The sequence below is a fragment of the Anolis sagrei genome, chromosome 2 (genome assembly GCF_037176765.1).
Source record: "Anolis sagrei isolate rAnoSag1 chromosome 2, rAnoSag1.mat, whole genome shotgun sequence".
NCBI lineage: Eukaryota > Metazoa > Chordata > Lepidosauria > Squamata > Dactyloidae > Anolis > Anolis sagrei.
This window is the reverse complement of record NC_090022.1, coordinates 290,173,914-290,197,965: the sequence shown is the minus strand read 5'-3', so window position 1 is coordinate 290,197,965 and position 24,052 is coordinate 290,173,914. Positions and strand designations below refer to the sequence as shown.

Genomic DNA, 24,052 nt, shown 5'->3' with positions numbered 1-24,052 from the left:
TGGTAGTTTCCCATCCAAGTACTAACCAGGATTGACCTGTCTTAGCTTCCAAGACCATAGAACCATAGAGCAGAAAAAGGCCACAAGCACCATCTAGTCCAACTCCCTTCTGCCATGCAGGAATACACAGTGTATCCCTGACAGATGGACATTCAACCTCTGCTTTAAAACCTCCAGAGAAAAAGTCTTCAGAGAAAAAGGCATCACCAGACAGAATCTGTATGTGTCTTTAAGTTACCTGTCAGCTTATAGTGACCCCATAAATACCATAGGGTATTTATTTATTTATTCATTATACTTGTATACCGCCTTTCTCAGCCTATCAGCAACTCAAGGGGGTTTACAACAAGTCAGTACACATAATAGCAAAATACATATTATGCATTAAACCAATACAAAAACGTAATGAAAACAATAAAACCAACATCAATAAAACCAACATCAGTGCCTCCTAGTTAAAAACCTCAGAGCCTGGAACAATCTTGAACTGGTTTCTGCATGCAAGGCATGTATGTGTACTTCCACAAGTTGCAGAGAAGCTACAGGATACATTAATGTGAAAGACACCATTGCTTCTTTTTTAAAGGAAGTCCAGTCTAGACCCTGTTCTTGGTGCTGAACTCAACTGCTTGAAAGAGTATAGTAAAGGTTAAGGTTTCCCCTGACATTAAGTCACATCGTGTCCAACTCTGTGGGATGGTGCTCATCTCCATTTCTAAGATGAAGAGCTAGTGTTGTCCGTAGACACCTCCAAGGTCATGTGGCCGGCATGACTGCATGGAGCGCTCTTAACTTCCCGCTGAAGCGGTAACCATAGATCTACTCACATTTGCACATTTTCAAACTGGTAAGTTGGCAGGGAAGAGGGGCCGACCAAGGGCAAGATGGATCGATGTCATCCTTGAAGTGACTGGACTGACCTTGAAGGAGCTGGGGGTGGTGACGGCCGACAGGGAGCTCTGGCGTGGGCTGGTCCATGAGGTTACGAAGAGTCGGAGACAACTGAAGGAATGAACAACAACACCAAAGTTGTCAGGAGCTGGGGCTAACAGCAGGAGCTCACCCTGCTCCCCGGATTTGAACCAGCAATCTTGTGGTCAGCAAGTTCCGCAGCTCAGTGGTTTAACCTGCTGCACTACCGGGGGCTAACTGGTAAAGAGTTTAATATAATTTTAATTGCATTCTATTTTTTAACTTGTGGTGTGAATCTTTTTGATAGTGTAAACAGATAAATTCTATTGTTTACTTTCTAATTGCATTGTTCTTTTAAACCATGAGTCATTTTGAGTCACAATTTAGAGAAAAAAGTGGAATGAGAATAATAATAATATCATCCAGCCTCTAAGACAAAGTTTGCCTTCTTGCAACTCATTTTGCTCCTCCTGTACCTTCCTTCCTTCATATTTTTTTCTGTTGCTGCTGCATCTAAAATTTAATATAAAACAACTCCCACTAACCTGCTTGATTATCTGCCTTTGGAAATGAATCACATTTGTCTCGTTACCTTTGTTGTCGTGCCAGATGCGCACTTTGCAGAGGTCTCCAAGACAGAGCAAATCAGGAAAATCGAAGACATCCAACCGATCCCTTTCAAACTTGTTGGAGCGGTTTGATTGTTTCAGGGGAAGAGTCCCAGTGTCGCCATACTCTCCAAAGATAATCAGGAACACATTGGCATCTGTTCCAGCCCCTGGAAGGGGACAAAAAGGGATCAGGGCATCAAAAGAAGAAGGAGCAGATTATGCATAAGTACACTTGGGCAGGTCTCAGACAAAGGGCCTTATCACTCTTTTATGATGGGTTATTCAGTCTCCTGAGAGTGGCTAATTGTTCTTAGAATTATAGAGTTGGGAGAGGCCCTCCAAGGGGCATCAAATCCAATCCTTTGCTATGCAAGAACATGCAAACAAAGCAGTCCATATAGATGGTCATCCAACGCCTGTTTAGAAACCTCCAGAGATTGAGACTCCATCACTCTGAGGCACCAATATATTCCACTGGTGAAATACAGAATCCCAGAGCTGGAAGAGACCTCGTTGGCCATCCAGTCCAACCCCATTCTGCCAAGAAGGAGGAAAATCACATTCAAAGCACCCCTGACAGATGGCCATCCGGTCTCTCTTTAAAAGCCTCCAAAGAAGGAACTCTACCACACTCCAGGGCAGAGAGTTCCACTGCTGAACAGCTCTCACAGTCAGGAAGTTCTTCCTAATGTTCAGGTGGAATCTCCTTTCCTGTAGTTTGAAGCCATTGCTCCACATCCTAGTCTCCAGGGAAGCATAAAACAAGCTTTCTCCTTCCTCCCTCTGACTTCTCCTCACATATTTATACATGGCTATCATATCTCTATGTTGAATAACTCTTACTATCAGAAATGCCTTCCTAATGTTTAGGCAGAACCTGAATCCATTGCTCTGTGTTCTAGTTTCTAGAGCAGTAAAAAAATCTCCAAAAACAAGCTTGCTAGCTCTTAGAATCATAGAGTTGGAAAAGACCTCATGGGCCATCCAGTCCAACCCCTTGCCAAGAAGCAGGAAAATTGCATTCAAAGCACCCCTGACAGATGGCCATCCAGCCTCTGTTTAAAAGCTTCCAAAGAAGGAGCCTCTACCACACTCCAGGGCAGAGAGTTCCACTGCTGAACCGTTCTCACAGTCAGGAAGTTCTTCCTCATGTTCAGATGGAATCTCCTTTCCTGTAGTTGGAAGCCATTGCTCCATGTCCTAGTCTCCAGGGCAGCAAAAAACAATCCTGCTCCCTCCTCCCTATGACTTCTTCTCACATATTTATACATGGCTATCATGTCTCCTCTCAGCCTTCTCTTCTTCAGGCTAAACATGCCCAGCTCTTTAAGCCGCTCCTCATAGGGCTTGTTCTCCAGACCCTTGATCATTTCAGTTGTTCTCCCCTGGACACATTCTAGTTTATGAATATCTCTCTTCAACTGTGGTGCCCAGAAATGGACACAATATTCCATGTGTGATCTAACCAAGGCAGAACAGAGCATGGGTAGCATGACTGCCCTGGATTTAGACACTAGACTCCTATTGATACAGTACAGTGTCTAGATCCAGGGAAGTATAACATCCTTCCATGAAAATTTTGCCTCAATTCTCCAATTTGTTTACGTCATTTCAGTATACTTCTGTATGTTGAGAGCTTCATTTGCACAGTATTTGCCCATAACATACATATTGGAAAAGATAATGAGACTTGGCACGTTAGAAGGGAAAAAAAGGAGACCACTTTAAAGATGGATAGTGTCCATCAAGGAAGTCATGACACTGTTGATAACAGGGAGACTTTGACATCTCTCAAAGGATCGACATAGCCAATTGACTTGACAGCAACTATAACAACAACTGCCCTTTCTCTGGCCATAAGGTAATCTGTAATTAATGACAGAAACAACTGAGAGCTATCAAGAACCAAAACTGCTACCTATTGCATGCAAAGGTTGTTATCACACAACTAAAATTGTTGCTACAGCAGTTCCACAGCTTGGTTTTCTTGGCCAGTCCTAGAAGTTTGGATCCAGAAACAATCAGAATCTATGTAATGTTGTTGGATGTTCCAGAGAGAAATAAGGAACCGTCAAAACCCATAACATACAGGGATGACAATCTGGAAGTAAGTATCAACTCATTTGTGATCTGCCTACATAGAAAATGCAAGTATTGATTTCAGTTAACAAAGCCATGTGTTTCCCTGTCAAATTAACATATTGCCCACATGGATAAATTACACGAGGCAGGAAGATTTGCAGGATCACTGCCTAGCAATTGCTTAGTCTCACAAAAATTATTTAAGGTTCAGCAGAATAGACACAACTGTTAACAGTAGGTCACTTTTATCAAGTAAGAAATAGAGAACAGCACAAAAAAACCCTCTCACAAGGCTACCTGGAACAGTATTTTTTGCACAAAGCCCTCAATTTGGCTTGTTGTGGAAACAAAAATTGGCGATAAAAGTTAAGTGAAGACACCTTTCCCCCATGATATTAATTCTTGCAGAAGTAAATTTCCCTTCCGAGGGGGCGGATTTCTCTCACTACCTGTTGTCTCACCCCCCCCCCCCCATTTTTTATCTATGAGACATTTGTAAGTTGGATGTTTGCAATTTGGGGACTTCCTGTGTATATCTTTTCTGAACAGGAAGAAAACAGGGGAAATGACATGTCTTTACTTGCAAGGATGTAGGTTTTTCAATGGAAATGGCTCAACATTTTTGTCTGTTGTAGAACATCTTCATTCAGCTCAAGGCTGCAAAAGTGGTGCTGCACATTTGAAGCACATTGTGCATGGAGATGCACATGCATATTTATCTGCACACTGGATTTTAAGCATTGCAATTTGCCATCAAGGCAGAGTTGCTCAATTGTTGCATAACTCCATGTATGAAAGGTTACCCAATGACTATAGTGTATCAACAGCATGGCCTTCAACACTTCACAGACAAACACTTCGCAGTTCAAGGAATATAAGAGTCTGGTTAAGGTGGCAAAATTGACCAATGAGGAATAAGATATAAGCTAGGATCCACTGCATGTTGCAACTCAGAGTAAGCTTCACCTTGCTTCCAAACACCACCACACAAGAGCTGTAGTTTTATAGTTTATTGAGGAAAAAAATCCAAGTCAAAATAAAGAATAAGCATTGCAAAGTTCCAAAGATTAAGGTAAAATGCAGAATATAGAATGCAGAATATAGTCCCAAAGATCTTCAGGTAAAAGCAAGAGACATAATCCTATTGGCAAAGTTCAAACCAGAGTCCCAGGTACCGCAATGAAACAATTGCCCCATGAATCACAATGCAAGAAATCCCAAGTGTACTCCTTTTCAGGCTAAGGTTATTCCATGAAGCTTCCAGGCTAATAAGCTACATTGAACTGACGCTTTCCCTTGCTTTGTAAGAAGCCTAAATACCTTTGTAACATGAAAACATTACATGAAATCATTGCAATGACCTTTCATCGAGCTGGTTTCTCATCTGCCAGCCAGGCGAGAACTCTGCCTGACTCGCAAATCAAGACGAGTTTGCCAGGTCAGGTCACTATCAAGGCTTTCAGTACTTTCGGTATTAGCATGGGAAGGAGGCAAATGCCTCCCCACCTGTTCACTATCTCCTTCGTTAAAATTCTTTTCTCCTGAGAACTGCTGTGTTGATGTTGATTCTGCACTGTCTGACCCTGCACTGTGTGTGGGAGCTGCAAGCCCAGAGATCTGAGGCACAGAAAAAGAGCCAGGAATCTGAATCCCATCATCCTCATCATCACAGAACATCTCAGCCACAACACTGCAGGAATTTGCTTTTTCCTGAGCATACCGGGAAGTGCAACATTCTATTCCACCTCTCCTTTCTCTCTCAGTAAGTGAATGTAATTTGCAGCAATGGAAGTAAGCTGAGGACAAAGGAAGGAGTGAAAGGAGGAAAGACTGGGACATTTTAAAAACAGCTGAAAAAGTGGGGAGACAGGGAATTAATTGGGATTGTTCTTCCCAAATCAGGACAGTTAGAGGGCACACCAAAGCTATTCCACTTCACACTAAAACCAAATTTGTAAAATAATTTCAGAACTCTCTTTGTGTATGTGTCCAGAAAGAGAGGGAGAGTAAGAGTTTGAACGAACGAATGACTGACTCAGTGTATAGAGGAGAAAAACAAATATTTCAGTGAAATCTACAGAGTGTAGGTAAGAACACACATCCAATTATATACTGATACTGAATACAAAGTTTATTGATTGATCCACTGACCACATCAACATTAAAAAAACAAAAAAAAACAAAAAAAAAACCCAAAAAAGGACACAAATAGACACTAATCACTATTCCAAGACTCCCGTAATAGTGAACTAACATACATTAAAACTCGATTAAGTTAAAAGGTAATTAAAAATATCATCATTAAAATGCCAAGGTAAAACTTCATACCACAAAAGTTAAAAACGAAGGTGAAAACAAAGGTTAAAATAGACCAGCTATTACACAATCCCAATCCAGTTCAAATATCTGCGTCACCCTACAGTTTACATGCTAATTTATATGGAAACCGACTGCATGAAATTGGACTTAGCTTCTCATTTACAACAATGTTTAAGGAAGGAGCAAAGCACCCAAGGTTCCTGTGGTTTGCCTGGCAGCGCCACTTGAGGGCCCTGATGTTTGCCAGGGGCAACAAACAAAACCAAGCAAAGCTTCCTTTTCTTTTACCAAGAACAGGCTTCCAATTAGTCCTAACAGTTTCTCAGCAAAAGATTCGTAGTGGGATGGAGGCCTTCCAAAGGCTTCATGCCGGGGCATTTAGTTTGGGAGCAATTAGCCAAGGCCATGAAAGAAAACAACAGGGGAAAATGCAGAACCAAATGTATGCAATGGCCACGTGCGATCCAGTCTTCCTTCTCCAACAACTAAAGGAGAAGTCTCCTTCTGTCCAGAAGACACACACACCCAATGAGATACAGTTAGGAGCTATTGCAATTGTAATATGGTTCATGGAAACAGTCCTAGAAAACCAGGAAACTATAGGTAGCTGAGTAGGCAGGTAGCTGCAATGCAGGCAGGAATCTTGGGCAAAAAAGAATAGAATAAATAAATGCTACTGATACAAACTACAGAAAGAAAGACGAGTAGGACTACCCAAAATCAAAAGCTATTATGAGACGAACCAACTGAGACATGTGGTGGAAGGGATGCTAAACAAAGCTGACACAGACTGGATTGAAATACATAATAAAGATATAGAAATGAGATTAGAAAATATATATTTTAAAGGAATACTTTAAAAAAAGGAAATTAATCAAATGGGAAATGTACCATTGGAAAATATACTAATAATATGGAACAAATATAAGAAAAAACTAATCAAAGGGAACTCTGAAATAATGCTAGTTATAACGGAGGGGAAATTTCCTAAAAATCTGAAAAATGTGATGGATAAGGAGTTGAAAAAAGAAGAAATTGGACAAAATTGGAAGTTGGATGGAACAAATAAAGGAGAAGAGCAGCATTAAGGAAATCCTAGGCAAATTAAATATATCATATCTCTATTGGGTCCAACTGGACCAATGGTTCAAAAATTGGAAAGGAAAGAGCTCAGGGGAAATAACCAATGAAATTTGAAAATATAATATTAAAAGAACAGATTAAAGAAGAAAATGTGCATCAAAAGGGGATAACAAGTATGATATGCAAAATAATAATAGAGATTATGGGGGGGGAGAGAGAAAAGGGATACAAACAAGGGGTCTATGGGAGGAAGAATTGGGAATAAAAATAGGAGAAAGGAATTGGAAAAAATTATGGAGAGCAAGACACCTCAAGAATTTATCAATTAGGATAAAATAAAACTACTACAAGATGGTATGGAAATGGTACCTGACCCCGACAAAGATACACAATATGGATAAGCGTTGTTCAGAAATATGTTGGAGGGGTTGCCAAGAAAGGAGTACATATATCCACATGTGGTGGCAATGCAAATATGTGCAGAGGTTCTGGGGAAAAGTTATAGTAGAAATAGAAAGTATTATGAAGAAAAAATGAATATAAATCCAGGAATCTTGGGCAAAATCCCTTTTATAGACTTTTTTTTGGTCATGTCAGGAGTAGTCGCTTCTGGTGTGAGAGAATTGGCCGTCTGCAAGGACGTTGCCCAGGGGGCGCCCGAATGATTTTGATGTTTTTATCATCCTTGTGGGAGGTTTCTCTCATGTCCCCGCATGAGGTGCTGGAGCTGATAGAGGGAGCTCATCTGCCTCTCCCCGGATTCGAACCTGCAACCTGTCAGTCTTCAGTCCTGCCAGCAAAGGGGTTTAACCCACTGTGCCACCGGAGACTCCCTTTTATAGACTTGTCCATCATTGGCAGACTGACTGACATTGACTGACTCCCAAGAAATGCTAGGTTTGGCAGTTCAGGACTGTTCCATGTTCAAAGGGTTCGGAGCCCATATCTGAGACCAATGGATGGCTCCGGTGACATCACTGAACATTCCCAGATCCTTTCCTATATTACATTACTATTCAGATTTTATAAGTCATACTGAATTATTTTCTGGTCCTGTTAGATTGCTCTGTTTTAATGATATTTCCTATGCTATTATACATTTTCATCCACCTTGTTGAACCAATTACTCTTTAATCAGCTCATATTTTTGGCCTCCCCCCCCCCTCCCCTTGTTGCTTGATGCTTGTCTATTATTGCTATGTTTGTTTTATGTTTTTAAATTGCATTTTGTTATTGCTCTGCTTTTAATTGTATGTTCCCTGGGCTTGGTCCCATGTATGCCGCCCCGAGTCCCTTCGGGGAGATGGAGGCAGGGTAGAAAAATAAAGCTTTTCTTTTTCTTCCCACATGTACGTATTCCACATGCACAGATTTGACCACTCATAGCTTAAAACTTTTTTTAATCTCAAAGGTAAAGGTAAAGGTTGTCCCCTGACATTAAGTCCAGTGATGTCTGACTCTGGGGTGTGGTGCTCATCTCCATTTCTAAGCCGAAGAGCCAGCATTGTCCGTAGACACCTTAAAGGTCATGTGGCTGGCATGACTGCATGGAGCGCCGTTACCTTCCCGCCGGAGCGGTACCTATTGATCTACTCACATTTGCATGTTTTCGAACTGCTAGGTTGGCAGAAGCTAGGGCTGACAGCGGAAGCTCACGCCGCTCCCCGGAATCAAACCTGCGACCTTTCGATCAACAAGCTCAACAGCTCAGTGCTTTAACCCACTGTGCCACCGGGGGCTCCTAAAAGCAAACTTTTTGCCATTTTATGTGAGGGACACAACATTGCATAGAATGATATTCAAGCGCCTACAGATTTTGGTGTCCATTGAGGGTCCTGGAACTCAGCAGATCTCAAGGGCTTCCTGTATTGTTCTCATGCTGGATGTAACCCATCTTAAATTTGGCCATTTTTGTTTCTTCCTGCCCAAATGTAATACCTTACATTTATCCCTGTTGAAATTCATTCCATTAGTTTTGACCCAGCAATCCAATTTGTTAGAGTCATCTTGAATACTGATTCTGCCCACTGAGCCATGAGCTGCTCCTCCCTCCCCGCTTGGCACTGCCTGCAGATTTGATGAGCAGCACACTCTCTACTCTATTATCCAATTCACTTATAATGAAGTTGAATAACACTGAGCTCAAGGCAGGCCCTTGAAGCACCCCTCTAGTCACTTCTCTCCAGGATGATAAGGAACCATTGGTGAGCACACTCAAGGCTCTGTTCATCAAGCCGCTGCAAATCCATTTAACTGTAGCACTGGTGGCTAGCTCACATTTTACCAGACAGGTTTGCTGAAATCATTATACACTGCATCCATAGCTTGAGAAGGAGGGATGGAAAGAGAGAGAAAGAGAGAGAGAGAGATTAATCTAGTATGACTCATTTCTGAGAAATCCATCCTGGGTCATAGCATTCTTTTACAAGTACTACCAGCTAGGTGAATCCACAAAAAGAGATATATTTCTGGGTTGTTGTAGGTTTTTTCGGGCTATATGGCCATTTTCTAGAGGCATTTTCTCCTGACGTTTTGCCTGCATCTATGGCAAGCATCCTCGGAGGTAGTGAGGTCTGTTGGAACTAGGAAAAAGGGGTTTATATATCTGTGGAATGACCAGGGTGGGACAAAGGACTCTTGTCTGTTGGAGCTAGGTGTGAATGTTTCAACTGACTACCTTGATTAGCATTTGATTGCCTGGCAGTGCCTGGAGCAATCTTTTGTTCGGAGGTGATTAGATGTCCTTGTTTGTTTCCTCTTTGTTGTTGTGCTGTTCCAATTTTAGAGTTTTTTTTTTCATACTGGTAGCCAGATTTGGTTCATTTTCATGGTTTCCTCCTTTCTGTTGAAATTGTTCACATGCTTGTGGATTTCAATGGCTTCTCTGTGTAGTTTGACATGGTGGTTGTGAGAGTAGTCCAACATTTCTGTGTTCTCAAATAATATGCTGTACACAGGTTGGTTCATCAGGTGCTCTGCTATGGCTGACTTCTCTGGTTGAAGTAGTCTTTCCTGTTCCTTTATTCGTGTTTGGGCGAGATATATTTCTACTAGGAATGACCCATGTATCTGTAGCAGAAGCAACTGTTGTTTCATCCCGCCACTTCTGATTAAATATGGCCATTCCAGGAGTGCTGGAAGTCCTTTACTTCAATAGGGTTGCTCTCAAACCCTATTATCTGCAGTTCTGTGTATTCAAATGGGAACGTATATCTCACAGATCAGGGGGTTGTACTATACATGAAAAAGCTTCAGGAACTTAAAAAATAGCTACAATCATAGAGTTGGAAGGACCACCCATCCATTCCAATCCTTGAGTATGCAGGTTGAATGAAAAGTAATGCCTCCACCTTCGTTACTTGGATTTGGATGTGACCCACATTCTTATGCTTGAAATTTCTCTCTGAGTGATACGACGATTGTCCTGAATCAATCTGTCAACCTTTTGCTTGTGAAACTCAGTGGTTGCTGTCACAGGACGTCCAACTCTTTGTTTGTCACGCAAGTCAGATGTTCCCACCTCAACATCTTTAAATGTACTCGCCCAATGAGTACGTTTAAAGATGGCATTTGAATCTTGCTGATTGAATTTTTTTTATTTTAAATGTAAAATATTGCATATGTATATTGTAAACCGCTCCGAGCCTTCGGGGAGTGGCGGTATATAAAATTGATAAATAAATAAATAAATAAATAAGTTGCAACATCTGATAAACTGGCTGGGATTTCTGGGAATTGTAGGCCAAAACACCTGGGTACCCACAAGTTGAGAACCACTTTTGTAGGTTCTCAACCTGTGGGGCACCTAGAGGAAGTTGACTATATAGTCCCACTGGAAGATCTAGACCAGGCATGGGCAAACTTCAGCCCTCCAGGTGTTTTGGACTTCAACTACCAGATGTTAGGAATTGTGGGAGTTGAAGTCCAAAACATCTGGAGGAATGAAGTTTGCCCATGCCTGGTGGGACTATATGGTCAACTTCCTCTAGGCATTCTAGAGGACCCAGAGATATCTGGAGGGAACCTCTCTTTAGGAATCTCTTGGTCTTCCAGCAGACTTTGGCCATAAAGTGATGCTAGAAGACCTAGCTGTTAGGAATTGTGGGAGTTGAAGGCCAAAACACCAGGAAGGATGAAGTTTGTCTATACCTGATCTAGCTCCTCCAGTGGGACTATATGGTCAACTTCCTCTAGTCATTCTGGAGGACCCAGAGATATCTAGAAGGAACCCCACTTTAGGAAACTCTTGGTCCTCCAGCAGTCTTTGACCATAAAGTGATGCTAGAAGACCTAGCTGTTAGGAATTGTGGGAGTTGAAGTCCAAAACACCTAGAGGGCCAAAGTTTGCCCATGCCTCATCCTTACACTATGCTTCTATAGATATATCCTTGAATCACATTAGCTTTTTAAGCTGCCATATCACACTATTGACATATGTTCAACTTGTGGTCTACTAAGACTTCTGGATCCTTTTCACATGGACTGTTCTCAAGCCAGGTGCCACCTATCATATATATGAATTTCATTTTTTTCTGCAAAGTGTAGTATTGTACATTTCTCCCTGCTGAAATCCATTTTGTTAGTTTTGGCCCTGCACTGCAATCAGTTAAGGTCATTTTGTATTCCAATCTTGTCCTTTGTGGGATTAGCTATCCCTCTCAATTCATAGTCATCTGCAACAGCAATGGCAGAAGCACCAGAGAGAGCTATGGGACAGCTTGAACATCTTGCCAATTCCAGCATCCCTCCAACGCCATACCACCAAGTAATGTGTTAACGGCTATTGCATTGTTATGATCCACTGCAGACTGCTGTGAGGAACATTTTGTCTAAGAGCAGAATATAAATCTTGATAATAAATAATAACATCACCAGCAGCTGTTGCAATACCCTACTGGATGCTGGTAAATAGGAGAGAATGCTTGGGCTATAGGATAAAAAACACCCTCAAAGCCAACATGGAATTTGGCAGCCTCATTTCTCTCCTGTTGCTAACATAAGATACACATTGTCTCTGCAATGGGGAGGTGCTGCAATCAAGCCAGCTCCAAACCTGAAACTGTCTCAGTCAGACGTATGGTTACGCCGACTGCAGTATAATCTGATCAAAAACAAGCACTTCTCATTCGTTCTCTAATTTGTTTTCCCCCCGCAGGCTGCCTCGGCTCATAACAAGATAGAACTCACCATCGTTAAAGCCCATCACCCTTCATTTCCTGGAAAAATGAGATGTAGTTGCTGATGTTGACATCGCCGGTTCTGCTCTTTCCTTTGGCCTTTCTGTGCCTATGCTTAGCTTCACGCAGATAGATAGATATATTTCATGTCGAGGTAACAACTCTTGCACCCAAAGTAATATGGACTCATAAATACTTTCAGCTGGAATTTGGGGTTCTTAACGTTAATAATAATAATAATAATAATAATACTCCTGACCTCACAATTGTGTTAAAAAACAAAGTATGGATTGTCGATGTTGCAGTCCCAGGTGACAGCAGGATTGAAGAGAGGATCAACACTCAATCAAGTCTCCCCTTCATGGGCTCACCAAAAGTTGGCAGCACATAATAATAATATCATAACTTTATTTTATATCCTGCCTCCATTCCCCCAAAGGGACTTGGGTGGCTTACATAGGGAGTAATTTCCACCGGAGTGGAAATCATCTATCGGACAGATGGCAAGCTATTCAACCCCAGCAGACTGAAAGCCAAAACCAAGGTTACAACAACATCTGTTATAGAACTCCAGTATGCTGATGACAACGTCGTCTGTGCGCATTCAGAAGAAGATCTACAAGCCACTCTAAACACCTTTGCAGAAGCATACGAGAAGCTCGGCCTGTCATTGAACATTGGAAAAGCCAAGGTTCTGTTCCAGCAGACACCAGCCAACCCCTCTCCAATGCCAGTGATACAGCTTAATGGTGTAACATTAGAAAATGTTGATCATTTCCGCTACCTTGGTAGCCACCTCTCCGCCAAAGTCAACATCGACACGGAAATACAACACCGCCTGAGCTCTGCGAGCGCAGCATTTTTCCGAATGAAGCAGAGAGTGTTTGAGGACCGAGACATCCGTAGGGATACCAAGGTGCTTGTCTATAAAGCTATTGTCCTCCCAATCATGCTATATGCCTGTGAGACGTGGACTGTCTACAGATGTCACATGCAACTCCTGGAACGATTCCATCAGCGCTGCCTCCGGAAAATCCTGCAAATCTCCTGGGAAGACAGGCGGACAAATGCCAGTGTGCTGGAAGAAGCAAAGACCACCAGCATTGAAGCAATGGTCCTCCGCCACCAACTCCGCTGGACCGGCCACGTTATCCGGATGCCTGACCACCGTTTTCCAAAGCAGTTGCTCTACTCCGAACTCAAGAACGGAAAACGAAATGTTGGTGGACAGGAAAAGAGATTTAAAGATGGGCTCAAACCCAACCTTAAAAACTCTGGCATAGACACTGAGAATTGGGAAGCCCTGGCCCTTGACCGCTCCAGCTGGAGGTCAGCTGTGACAAGCAGTGCTGCAGAATTTGAGGAGGCACAAATGGAGGGCGAAAGGGAGAAGCGTGCCAAGAGGAAGGCGCATCAAGCCAACCCCGACCAAGACCCCCTTCCACCTGGAAACCAATGCCCTCCCTGCGGAAGAAGATGCAGAGCAAGAATAGGGCTCCACAGCCACATATGGACCCACAAGAATATTGGAAGACAATCATCCTCGGAAAACGAGGGATCGTCTAAGTGAAGTGAAAGTGAAGTGACATAGGGACAAGCCCAGAAGACACAGAATAAAACACGACGCAATCAAACAAATCAAAATTAAAATCCAATAATCAAAAAAATAAAATAACATAACAACATTAAATGCTTTCTGTCTGGATCGGTTAATTCAAAGTGGGAGCAATTAGGGGCATGAAACATCCTTGGGGTCTCTAAAAACCTTGAGCCTGATTGTCTAGTTTCTTGTCAGTTCGAAAAATGGAATGAGATCTCCAGCTTCAGAAAATCCCTTTGCAAGAATGGTACGTATAGGCTTTTAGCAATGTAGAAAAATTAAAAAATGTATTTTGAATTTTTATGTAGATTTGTTGTGGCTGTGTGTGCTACAAATTGTTTCTGACTTATGGCAACCTTAAGGCGAACTGATCCTGGGGTTATATGTGTTGTTCTTTCGATTTTTAATTTGACATTTGTATTTGTTTTTATGTCATCCCTGAAATATAGGCATTTGGCTTGTTTTAATATAACATCACATCACTGAGCACTTACAGACGTATTTCCCCCTTTTCCTCTGTATTCTCTTTGGATCTCTATTGGCTCTTTTCATCCATGGAAGCCAGAGCTTAACTTGAAAGACCTGAGGAGACAATTGACTTGACGGCAATAACTTTCTATTTTTGGATGCATATCCACGGTAGAATTGATGTAGTTTGACATGACTTTAACTGCCACGGCTCAATGCTATAGAATCCTGGGATTTGTAGTTTGGTGAAGACCCAGCACTATTTGGCAAAGAAAGATAAAGAGCTTATAAAACTACAACTTTGAGGTGTCCATAACATTGAAGCATGGCACTTAAAGTCATGTCAAACTACATCAGTTCTGCAGTGGAGATGTACCCTCTGTCATTCTCCCTTTCTCCATGATTTGCTGTTTCTGTTACTCGAATGGCATACTATGCACAACTGTAGCTAATAGTTCATGTCTCCAGCTGAATGACATCACCAGAGAATGTCCCTTGTGACATCAGTAGAGCTCATTTCCCATGACATCACAAGAGGAGATTCTTAGGTCTCAGGTATTGATTCTGAAATGAAGGAAAGGGCATCACTAGGGTTCACTTCTTATGACATCACAAGGGGCCATCCTTAGGTCTCAAGTATTAGCGTTGACATCATAGAGCTTGAGTCTGTGTTAGTAAAAAGTATTTTTCAAAAAGTCCATTGTGACATCAGGACTGCAAAAGTCCATTGTGACATCTATGAGGATTGAATGAAAAGTAATGCCTCCACCTTCGTTACTTGAGTTTGGATGGGAATATTTTAATAAATCAAACACAGAAATAATCCTTAGAATGTACTCTTTAACTACCATTATTCACTTTCCCACATTATCACCAGACAATTGGATACACTTCTGCCAACAATGAACAAGTTTTCTGAAGCCGTCATGGAAGAAGTCAGCACTCTCTTTCCACAACCCATCATGCACAGATCTTCTGATAGCCAAGCAAAGCAATGATGTGACCCACACATTCTTGTGAAATGCAGATTATGTTTGAAATTTCTCTCTGAGTGATATGACGATCGTCCTGAATCAATCTGTCTACCTTTTGCTTCTGAAACTTGGTGGTTGCTGTCATAGGACATCCAACTCTTTGTTTGTCATGCAAGTCATATGTTCCCACCTCAACATCTTTAAACTTACTCGCCCAACGACGCACCGTACTCACATCAACACAATCAACATAAACAGCTTGCATTCTCTGATGAATCTCCTTTGGGATGACACCTTCTGCTGTCAAGAATTCAATGACTGCACGTTGCTTAAGTCGCATTGACCAACCATCTGTGCAGGGTTCCATACTTTGCACTTTAACAATACAACTGTTCATTGCTAAGACTTCCCACCAAAATGGAACTGTAGAGGAGAGTCTACTGAACAAGCCAGTTCCTGCTGCATACCAGTATTGCCATCTGTTGAGGAGTTACCAAGGTGGAGGCATTACTTTTCATTCAACCCTCATACTGAAACGTTTGGGAGATGTAAGATAGCTTTCTGCCTTGATTGAGACGAATTTCTGCACCACACTAATGGGAACAGCGTAACAGTCAGTAGAACTGCAGAACTAACGTTTTCCAGCCAGCTAGACCATTGGAATTCTTATGGGATGTCTGCGCATTGAATTCATACAAGTACCTTTTCTAAGTTTTGTTTCAGCATGGTTTCAAATAAGCAAGCCCAGTGTCAAATCACAACACAGCTATCAAATGGCTGGGCTTCCAGAGTCCTGCTATGGTTCATTAGAGATTTAGTTTATTTTATTAAAAGGAAACTTAAGGAGCTGGAATTGAGAGAACTGCTGGGCTGAGATGCTGGGAGCAAAACAGTGTTGCTCCAGTTACTTACCCACATAGAGGCAAACTGAATTTCTAACACCCAGCAAGAATTATATGATGTTGGCTCACATCCTCAATTCGTAAAGTAAGATTCAGTAACATGCAGTCTTCCAGATAGTGCTGGACTGCAACTCCCATCAGCCTCAGCCAGGGATGAAGGGAGATGAGTGTGGTTTGCCAACAACAGCTGGAGCATCACAAATTCTTCAGGGGAAGGGCAGATTTTGGCACATACCCACTCTCTAAAAATTAGAGATGTGCCTCCCAAATGTGCATAAAGTTCATGCCATGCACTTGGCATAGTTTGGAGTTTGTTCCAAACAGCCGCAGAGCATGTTCTGAAGGCCATCTGGTCCAAAATCCCATCTTTATTGAAGTTGTTTCAATAATAACTCCCTTGATACCGACTGCCCCTGCTTCTCCTGTAAGACTGAATTCAATGAGACATCACAGGGAAACTAAAAGAGTTTCCATCCTAGAAGTGAGATTTGTCCCAAAGCTCTGACCATTAATAGATGGAATAAGTATGATGCAGTGGTTTGAACCAGAGTTCAAATCCTTATTGGCCCATGGGAATGCACTGGGTATTTATTTATTTATTTATTTATTTATTTATTTATCATGTCAGAAGGAAATTGAGGATGCAATTATAATATATTGTCGAAGGCTTTCATGGTCTGAATCACTGGGTTGTTGTAGGTTTTTTCGGGCTATATCGCCATGTTCTAGAGGCATTTTCTCCTGACGTTTCGCCTGCATCTATGGCAAGCATCTTCAGAGGTAGTGAGGTATGTTGGAACTAGGAAAAAGGGTTTATATATCTGTGGAATGACCAGGGTGGGATAAAAGACTCTTTTCTGTTGGAGCTAGGTGTGAATGTTTAAACTTATCACCTTGATTAGCATTTTATGGCCTGGCAGAGCCTGGAGCAATCTTTTTTTGAGAGGACATCTAATCACCTCAGCAAGTGAGAGTCCAAAAGTGGCAGGCTCAAACCCAGAACCTCAACCAATGGCTGATACCAAATGAGAGACTCCCCTCTGGGCACACAGAAGACTGGGTGACTTGGAAGGCACTGAACAGACTGCGCTCTGGCACCACGAGATGCAGAGCTAACCTTCAGAAATGGGGCTACAAAGTGGAATCCTCGACATGCGAGTGTGGAGAAGAGCAAACCACAGACCACCTGCTGCAATGCAACCTGAGCCCAGCCACATGCACAATGGAGGATCTTCTTGCAGCAACACCAGAGGCACTCCAAGTGGCCAGATACTGGTCAAAGGACATTTAATCAACTACCAAATTCACAAATTTTGTATTTTGTCTATTTGTTTGTTTTGTTCTTTTAGAAATGTAATACAATTGACTGGTTGCCCTGACATGACAAATAAGCCTGAAAAAACCTACAACAACCCAATTATAATATATTTTAAATTTTTTTAAAACAAAGTTAAAAACTTGGTATTATACCAGAGTTCCTTTGACCAGAAGCTGGCCACTTGGAGTGCCTCTGATGTCCATTGTGCATGTGGCAGGGCTCAGGTTGCATTTGTAGTAGGTGTTCTGTGGTTTGCTCTTCTCCACACTCACATGTCGTGGACTCCACTTTGTAGCCTGATTTCCTAAGATTGGCTCTGCATCTCATAGTACCAGAGTGCAGACTGTTCAGCACCTTCCAAGTCGGCCAGTCTTCTGTGTGCCCAGAGGCTAGTCTCTCATCTGCTATCAATCATTGATTGAGGTTCTGGGTTTTAGCCTGCCACTTTTGGACTCTCACTTGCTGAGGTGTTCCTGCGAGTATCTCTGTCGATCTTAGGAAGCTGTTTCTTGATTTAAGGCATTGACTTGCTGGCTGATAGCTGAACAGAGGATGGTCTGGAGATGTCAATGCCTTGGTCCTTTCATTACAGGTTGCTACTTCCTGACGGATGTCTGGTGGCTCAATACCAGTTAAATAGTATAATTTCTCCAGCGGTGTAGGGTGCAGACATTCTATGCTAATGCGGCATGTCCCATTAAAGGGCCACATCTACTGTTTAACGTGGTGAGATGTGTTCTACACTGGGCATGCTTACTCAAGCAGCAGAGTAGCAAAGAGCAAGGGCAGATGTCTTCACTATATCTCATGAAGATATATATCACAAAGAAACACTTTCTTAGCCTCAGAGGAAGGTACATGAAACCCTACCTCCCAAACAAATCTTGCTAGAAAAACCATGTGATAGGCTCAACCTAAGGTTGTCCATAAGCCAAAAACAATGTGAAGGCATGTAAGACAAACAACAAATCTATAGGCTGATACCACACTTCTTTGAAATAAAAAAGTCAAAGCAAAATTTAGAGATTCTTCTTCCAGCAGAATGTGAAATAGCCAAAAGTGCTTCAACAAATCTACTGAAAAACTGCATCTACACTGTAGAATTAATGCAGTTTGACACTACCTTAACTGCCATGGCTATGTGCTATGCAATCCTAGTTCTGCAAAAGGATGCTGTTGCCTCACCAAACAACAACTCACAAGTTTCCATGGCATTGGTTCATTCCCGTAGTTGTGCCAAATTGTATCAATTTTACAGTGTAGAATAGATAAACTCAGTTTCTCAGTGACGTTTTTGCACAAAATGCTTTCCATAGACAGGCCCACTCTAAGTCAATATCCACTTGAGATTCTAAAAACTGTGGATAAAAATCTGCAGTAGATCCTTACAGAAAATGGAGACGTACCTCCGATGTCACTGGTTTTAACCTGGACATTGTAAGTTGTGTAGTCCATCATCAGTTCTTCGTTAACTATTGCTGGCATTTCCCACTCCAGGGTCAGATTGTCACCCCATTGCTTTGACAGCCAATCATTGTAGTTAAAGGTGGTCACCTCCTGAGTGGTCAAATTTTTCATGATGATCTGAGAAAAAGGCAAATAAATGGAAGAACTTTAGCTTCAGCATAAAACCTGGTCCTTTTTTAGCTTTAAAAAGGAGCAACCACAGAATTTGTTTAAGCAACCAGTGATGTAAATAGAACTTCATATTTTCACATAAAACACGCAAATGATGATGGATCCCCTCTCTAGTCTGGCCCCATATTTCCATTCCTTGGGTTTCTGTCACCCACCTCTCCCATTTCCCCTTTGAGGAACAGGAACAGACTTCAAAGCATATTATTTGAGAACACAGAAATGCTGGACCACTCCAACAACGACCATGTCAGACTACACAGAGAAGCCACAAGCATGTGGACAATTTCAACAGAAAGGAGGAAACCATGAAAATGAACAAAATCTGGCTACTAGTATTTTAAAAAATCTAAAATTATATCAGTAAAACAACACTCAAACACAGGGGAACTCCAGAGAGGATAAAAGGTCTGGAGAACAAGCCCTATGAGGAGCGGCTTAAGGAGCTGGGCATGTTTAGCCTGAAGAAGAGAAGGATGAGAGGAGATATGATAGCCATGTATAAATATGTGAGAGGAAGCCACAGGGAGGAGGGAGCAAGCTTGTTTTCTGCTTCCCTGGAGACTAGGACGCGGAACAATGGCTTCAAACTACAAGAGAGGAGATTCCATCTGAACATGAGGAAGAACTTCCTGACTGTGAGAGCCGTTCAGCAGTGGAACTCTCTGCCCTGGAGTGTGGTGGAGGCTCCTTCTTTGGAAGCTTTTAAACAGAGGCTGGATGGCCATCTGTCAGGGGTGATTTGAATGCAATATTCCTGCTTCTTGGCAAGGGGTTGGACTGGATGGCCCATGAGGTCTCTTCCAACTCTTTGATTCTATGATTCTATGATTCTAGGAAACAATCAGGGACAGCTAATCACCTCTCAACTAAAGATTCCCCCAGGCACTAACAAGCCACACCTAAAAACTGCCAGGCCATCAAATGCTACTCAAGGTGGCCAATTGAAACATTCACACCTGGCTACAACAGACAAGAGTTCTTTCTCCCACCCCGGACATTCCACAGATATATAAACCCATTTTTTTTCTAGTTTCCAACAGACCTCACAACCTCTGAGGATGTCTGCCACAGATGCAGTTGAAATGTCAGGAGACAATGCTTCTAGAACATGGCCATACAGTCCTACAACACGCCAGACCTCAAACACTTTGAAGCATGAAACATGAACAAAAAGGAAACATGGAACTAGAAATCCCTTGACTTGACAAAAGTTCCATACTCAAACACCAATATTGCCTCAACTGGTGAAAAACCTGCTGGTCTAGCTAATACAGACAGAAAATCATGCCTTCTCCCCTGGGAAACAGATAAGGACTTTTTGGCTTGACCTTTGTAAACTATCCTGAAAATGAAAACTATCATTTTCATGCTCTGAGCTCAGTTCTGTTTCTGACCTTGCTTCCCTAGCAAACTGCCTTTCTGGAATGTGGCCTTCAGACAGAGATCACTAATTTTCAGGTGTTGGCTATCCTGTTGCTCCTACTGACTTGCAAACCCAGAATTCCTATTGTCATCAGGCTAACTTAACAAACCCAGAATCCCCAGAGAGAGCTAATGTAGTCACAAGTAAAAGCTGCACTACAACAGCTGGCCTTCCACGTTTGTGGGTTTAACTTTCCGTGGAGGTTACCACTGGATCACCTAGCACATTCATGGAGAGGAATCTTTAGGTCTTCCAGCACAACTCTATGTTATGCTGGGACTGAAAGTCTAGTGATTTAATGGTAATCTATTTTATTCACGGTTTCATGGAATCATAATCTAGTTAGGGGTGTACTTGTATAAATGCAGCCACTTAGCTGCTCACTTTTATTGGTCTTTGTTATTATCTGTTATGAAAAGAAGAGGGAAGGCATTAAAAATACTCTTCTGTTGCCATTTCACTGGAGCAGAAAAGCTCAGAATATTATGCATGCATCTATCAAGCCACAAATGGTTAATTACATGGCTGACGGCTTAATTTGCCTTCTCGTCTTGTCTACTTAGCACTGACAGTGCACCATCTGTTTTGACGTTCCAGCTCTTCCCCCACAAGAACTCCCGTATGTTCTTACTCAGATACACCTCCAACACAAACGGAGGTGAGCTCGGATCAGTGTTCGCACCACATTGATGCCTCACTAGAAACCTACTGTCATCAGTTATGGGAAAGGATGAGGAACAGAAGTGTTTTGGATCTCAGATTATTATTATTATTATTATTATTATTATTATTATTATTATTATTATTATTTGAAACACAACAGGATGAGTCCACAGCAGACACTCTGCTGGCTGTTGAATTGGATCACATGTCAGACACTTCCCAAGTGTCTAGGACTGTGTGATGTATCTGCGAATAATGCGTGCAGATCCCAGTAAGGTGGCCTTCTGCAGCTGGCAGATGGTAATTTTGTCAGTGCTGATTGTGTTTAAGTGCAGGCCAAGGTCTTTAGGCACTGCACCCAGTGTGCCGATCACCACTGGGACCACCTTGACTGGTTTGTGCCAGAGTCTTTGCAGTTCGATGATGATGATGATGATTATTATTATGGATTTCGCAATACCTGTATTTTCATATATCTACATAATGTGTTATCATTGCATTGTTTTCATTGCATGATGTCATATTTGATGCTTTAGCCACCTTGAGTTCCCACATTACAAGATAGGTGGGATAAAAATTAAATGAAATGCATAAAAATAATAAATATCTTGGAAATGGGACTCAAGACTAAATGCAAAATTCACTTATAGATCCATTATACACATAGTCTGAAAGTAATTTTAGACATGTAACAAATGTGTATGTTAAACCATCATAAAGCAAAAGTGACACTATCTCAGTCACACATGTGAACAATTTTAGAATATTTCAGATTTCAGAACTCGGAAATAAGGTTACTCAGTGTTGTGGCCTGATGCTTCTGACATCAGTATGGAAATTAATCCTTTCCACACTTCAAAAGAGTTACCCAAAACTCCATCTGCACTGCAATATAATGCAGTTTGTAACAGTAATGCAATTTTGTGAGTTTTCTCCAGAGGGAAAATGATGTAGTTTGGGTGTTATTCTGTACAAAATCTGCAAAACGTTTTTCGGCGTATTTGCCATGCAAGAGAAAGCATTTTGGTGCAAAACATGCTGTTTTCTTTGCCCATTTTGGGCAGAATAAAAGTCCATCTGCACTGTAGAATGAACAGAGTTTGACACCACATTAACTGCCTCAGCTCAATGCTATGGAATCCTGGGAGTTGAGGAGCCAGATTAAATTTGTTGTACAGCAACTATCCTTTTTTCTCTTCCCTTAGATAATTATATCTGACACCTTATTGAGGGGTCTTACAACAGTTTACAGATAAGGTGTGAAACTGAACCTGATTTTCTGATTGTATTTCCTGATGCCAATGTAGATGTGAATGTGAATTCTGAGGCCAATATAGATGATGGTTTTAGTAGTGAAAATCCTACAGCCTTAGAAAGTGAAAGTCAAATATTCCCATGAGAACATGCATTCTGAGCCGAGCGGAGAAATTTCACTTCCTTTTCCTCCCAGCCTTAGTTCTCCAGAGAATCTGACACCTGGTCTGCCTAATGAGGATAGGAGGGGGCAGATTTGGCAGAGCCGGGGAGAAGCACAAAGTTTACGTAGGTCAGCTAGATTGAGAGAAATGCAAACAAAAACTTCAGGTGTGTCTTGCAATAGATTTCTTGGCCTTAAGTATGCCTGGTCTGAATGCAGCTTCAGACCAGGCATCGTTCCAGATTCATGTGCAAGCTTTTGCAGGTCTCCTGATTCAAGTGGCCTTGTTCCTCTGAGGTTTTCTAGTTGTTCCAAGTACGGTTAGTGGATTGCTAACACGTCCCAGAATTCAGCAGTTTTGATGGGGTTTTTATTATCTTGTTTATGGACATTTCTTGTTGCGGAATTTTTACTGTGGCTTTTTACCTTTGCATATCTCCTCTATTTTGTATTCATCTTTCATCAATAAAAAAGGATTGTTTTCCTGAAGTCAAGTGTGGTGGATTGTTGTCTGAGGGTCCAGTTTCCTGCTCTGGGTTGCATCACTGGGTATGTTTAGCTTGGAAAGAAGAACCTGAGAGGGGACATGATAGCTCTGTTTCAGTTTTTGAAAGGATGGCACCTTCAGTAGGAGGCAAGCTTGTTTGCTGCTGCTCTGGAGGCTAGGACACAGAGCAATGGATTCAAATCGCAGGAAAACAGATTGCACCTGTTGCTGGACACAGTACCCTTCCCTGATGATTTATAGTTTGCTAAGGGCACCAGAATAGAACAGATGATTTTATTTCCCTTCTCCGCTGAACTTCCGTGACTCCAGCAAAGAGCAAGCCCATCAGACTGACCAGCACCCACCAAACTCCCTCAAAGGTTTATTTTTCATTTGATATCATTTTATTAAAGGTCTGAAGATATGCGCTGATATGTATCAGTGCCTGTGTGGTCCAGATCTGCAGCAGCGAATCTTATACAAAGATGATATCCTTTCCCAACCCTTTGATTAATGTACCTTTTTCTGATAACTTTTATATATTTTTGTATCCCTTGCTCCCTACCTTACCCAAATCTATTTACATAATATGATTTCTGCCTAAGCAAGCCACAGGGGTCATCTCCCCTTGCTGACCATGCTGAGGAATTTCCTAGACATCTGGGGCTGGACAAAGCTCCTAGACAAAGGTGACAATCAAAGATTCATTGTATGTATATGGAGACCAGCAGGAGGTTTCCACTCCTGATCTGATATGGCTGGCTGATACTTGCCCAACTGATTGCCTCAACTGAGCTGAGAAGTGGCTGGCCACGAAAACAGAGGCTCCAAATATGTGCACTCCTTAAAATTCTTTATTTGTTATCCGAGGCTTGATTACGGAAGATCATCGTCTTTTGTTTCAAGGTTCCATGTCCTTGTTTTTCCCAAGGAATTTCCTCCTCACCACAGAGACTAAAATAATTAAAACCAATCTAG

The 24,052-nt window shown here is 41.9% G+C and overlaps 1 protein-coding gene across 1 annotated transcript in view; it reads right to left on the bottom strand.

The window, feature by feature from the left end:
* LOXHD1 (lipoxygenase homology PLAT domains 1) overlaps positions 1-24,052 on the bottom strand; it is a 269,577-nt gene that overhangs the window by 8,603 nt on the left and 236,922 nt on the right. The window contains exons 36-37 of the mRNA XM_067464668.1: positions 18,853-19,030; positions 1,505-1,690 (exon numbers count right to left, since the gene is read on the bottom strand). Coding sequence (XP_067320769.1) covers positions 1,505-1,690; positions 18,853-19,030 — 364 coding nt within the window. The remainder of the gene's footprint in view (positions 1-1,504; positions 1,691-18,852; positions 19,031-24,052) is intronic.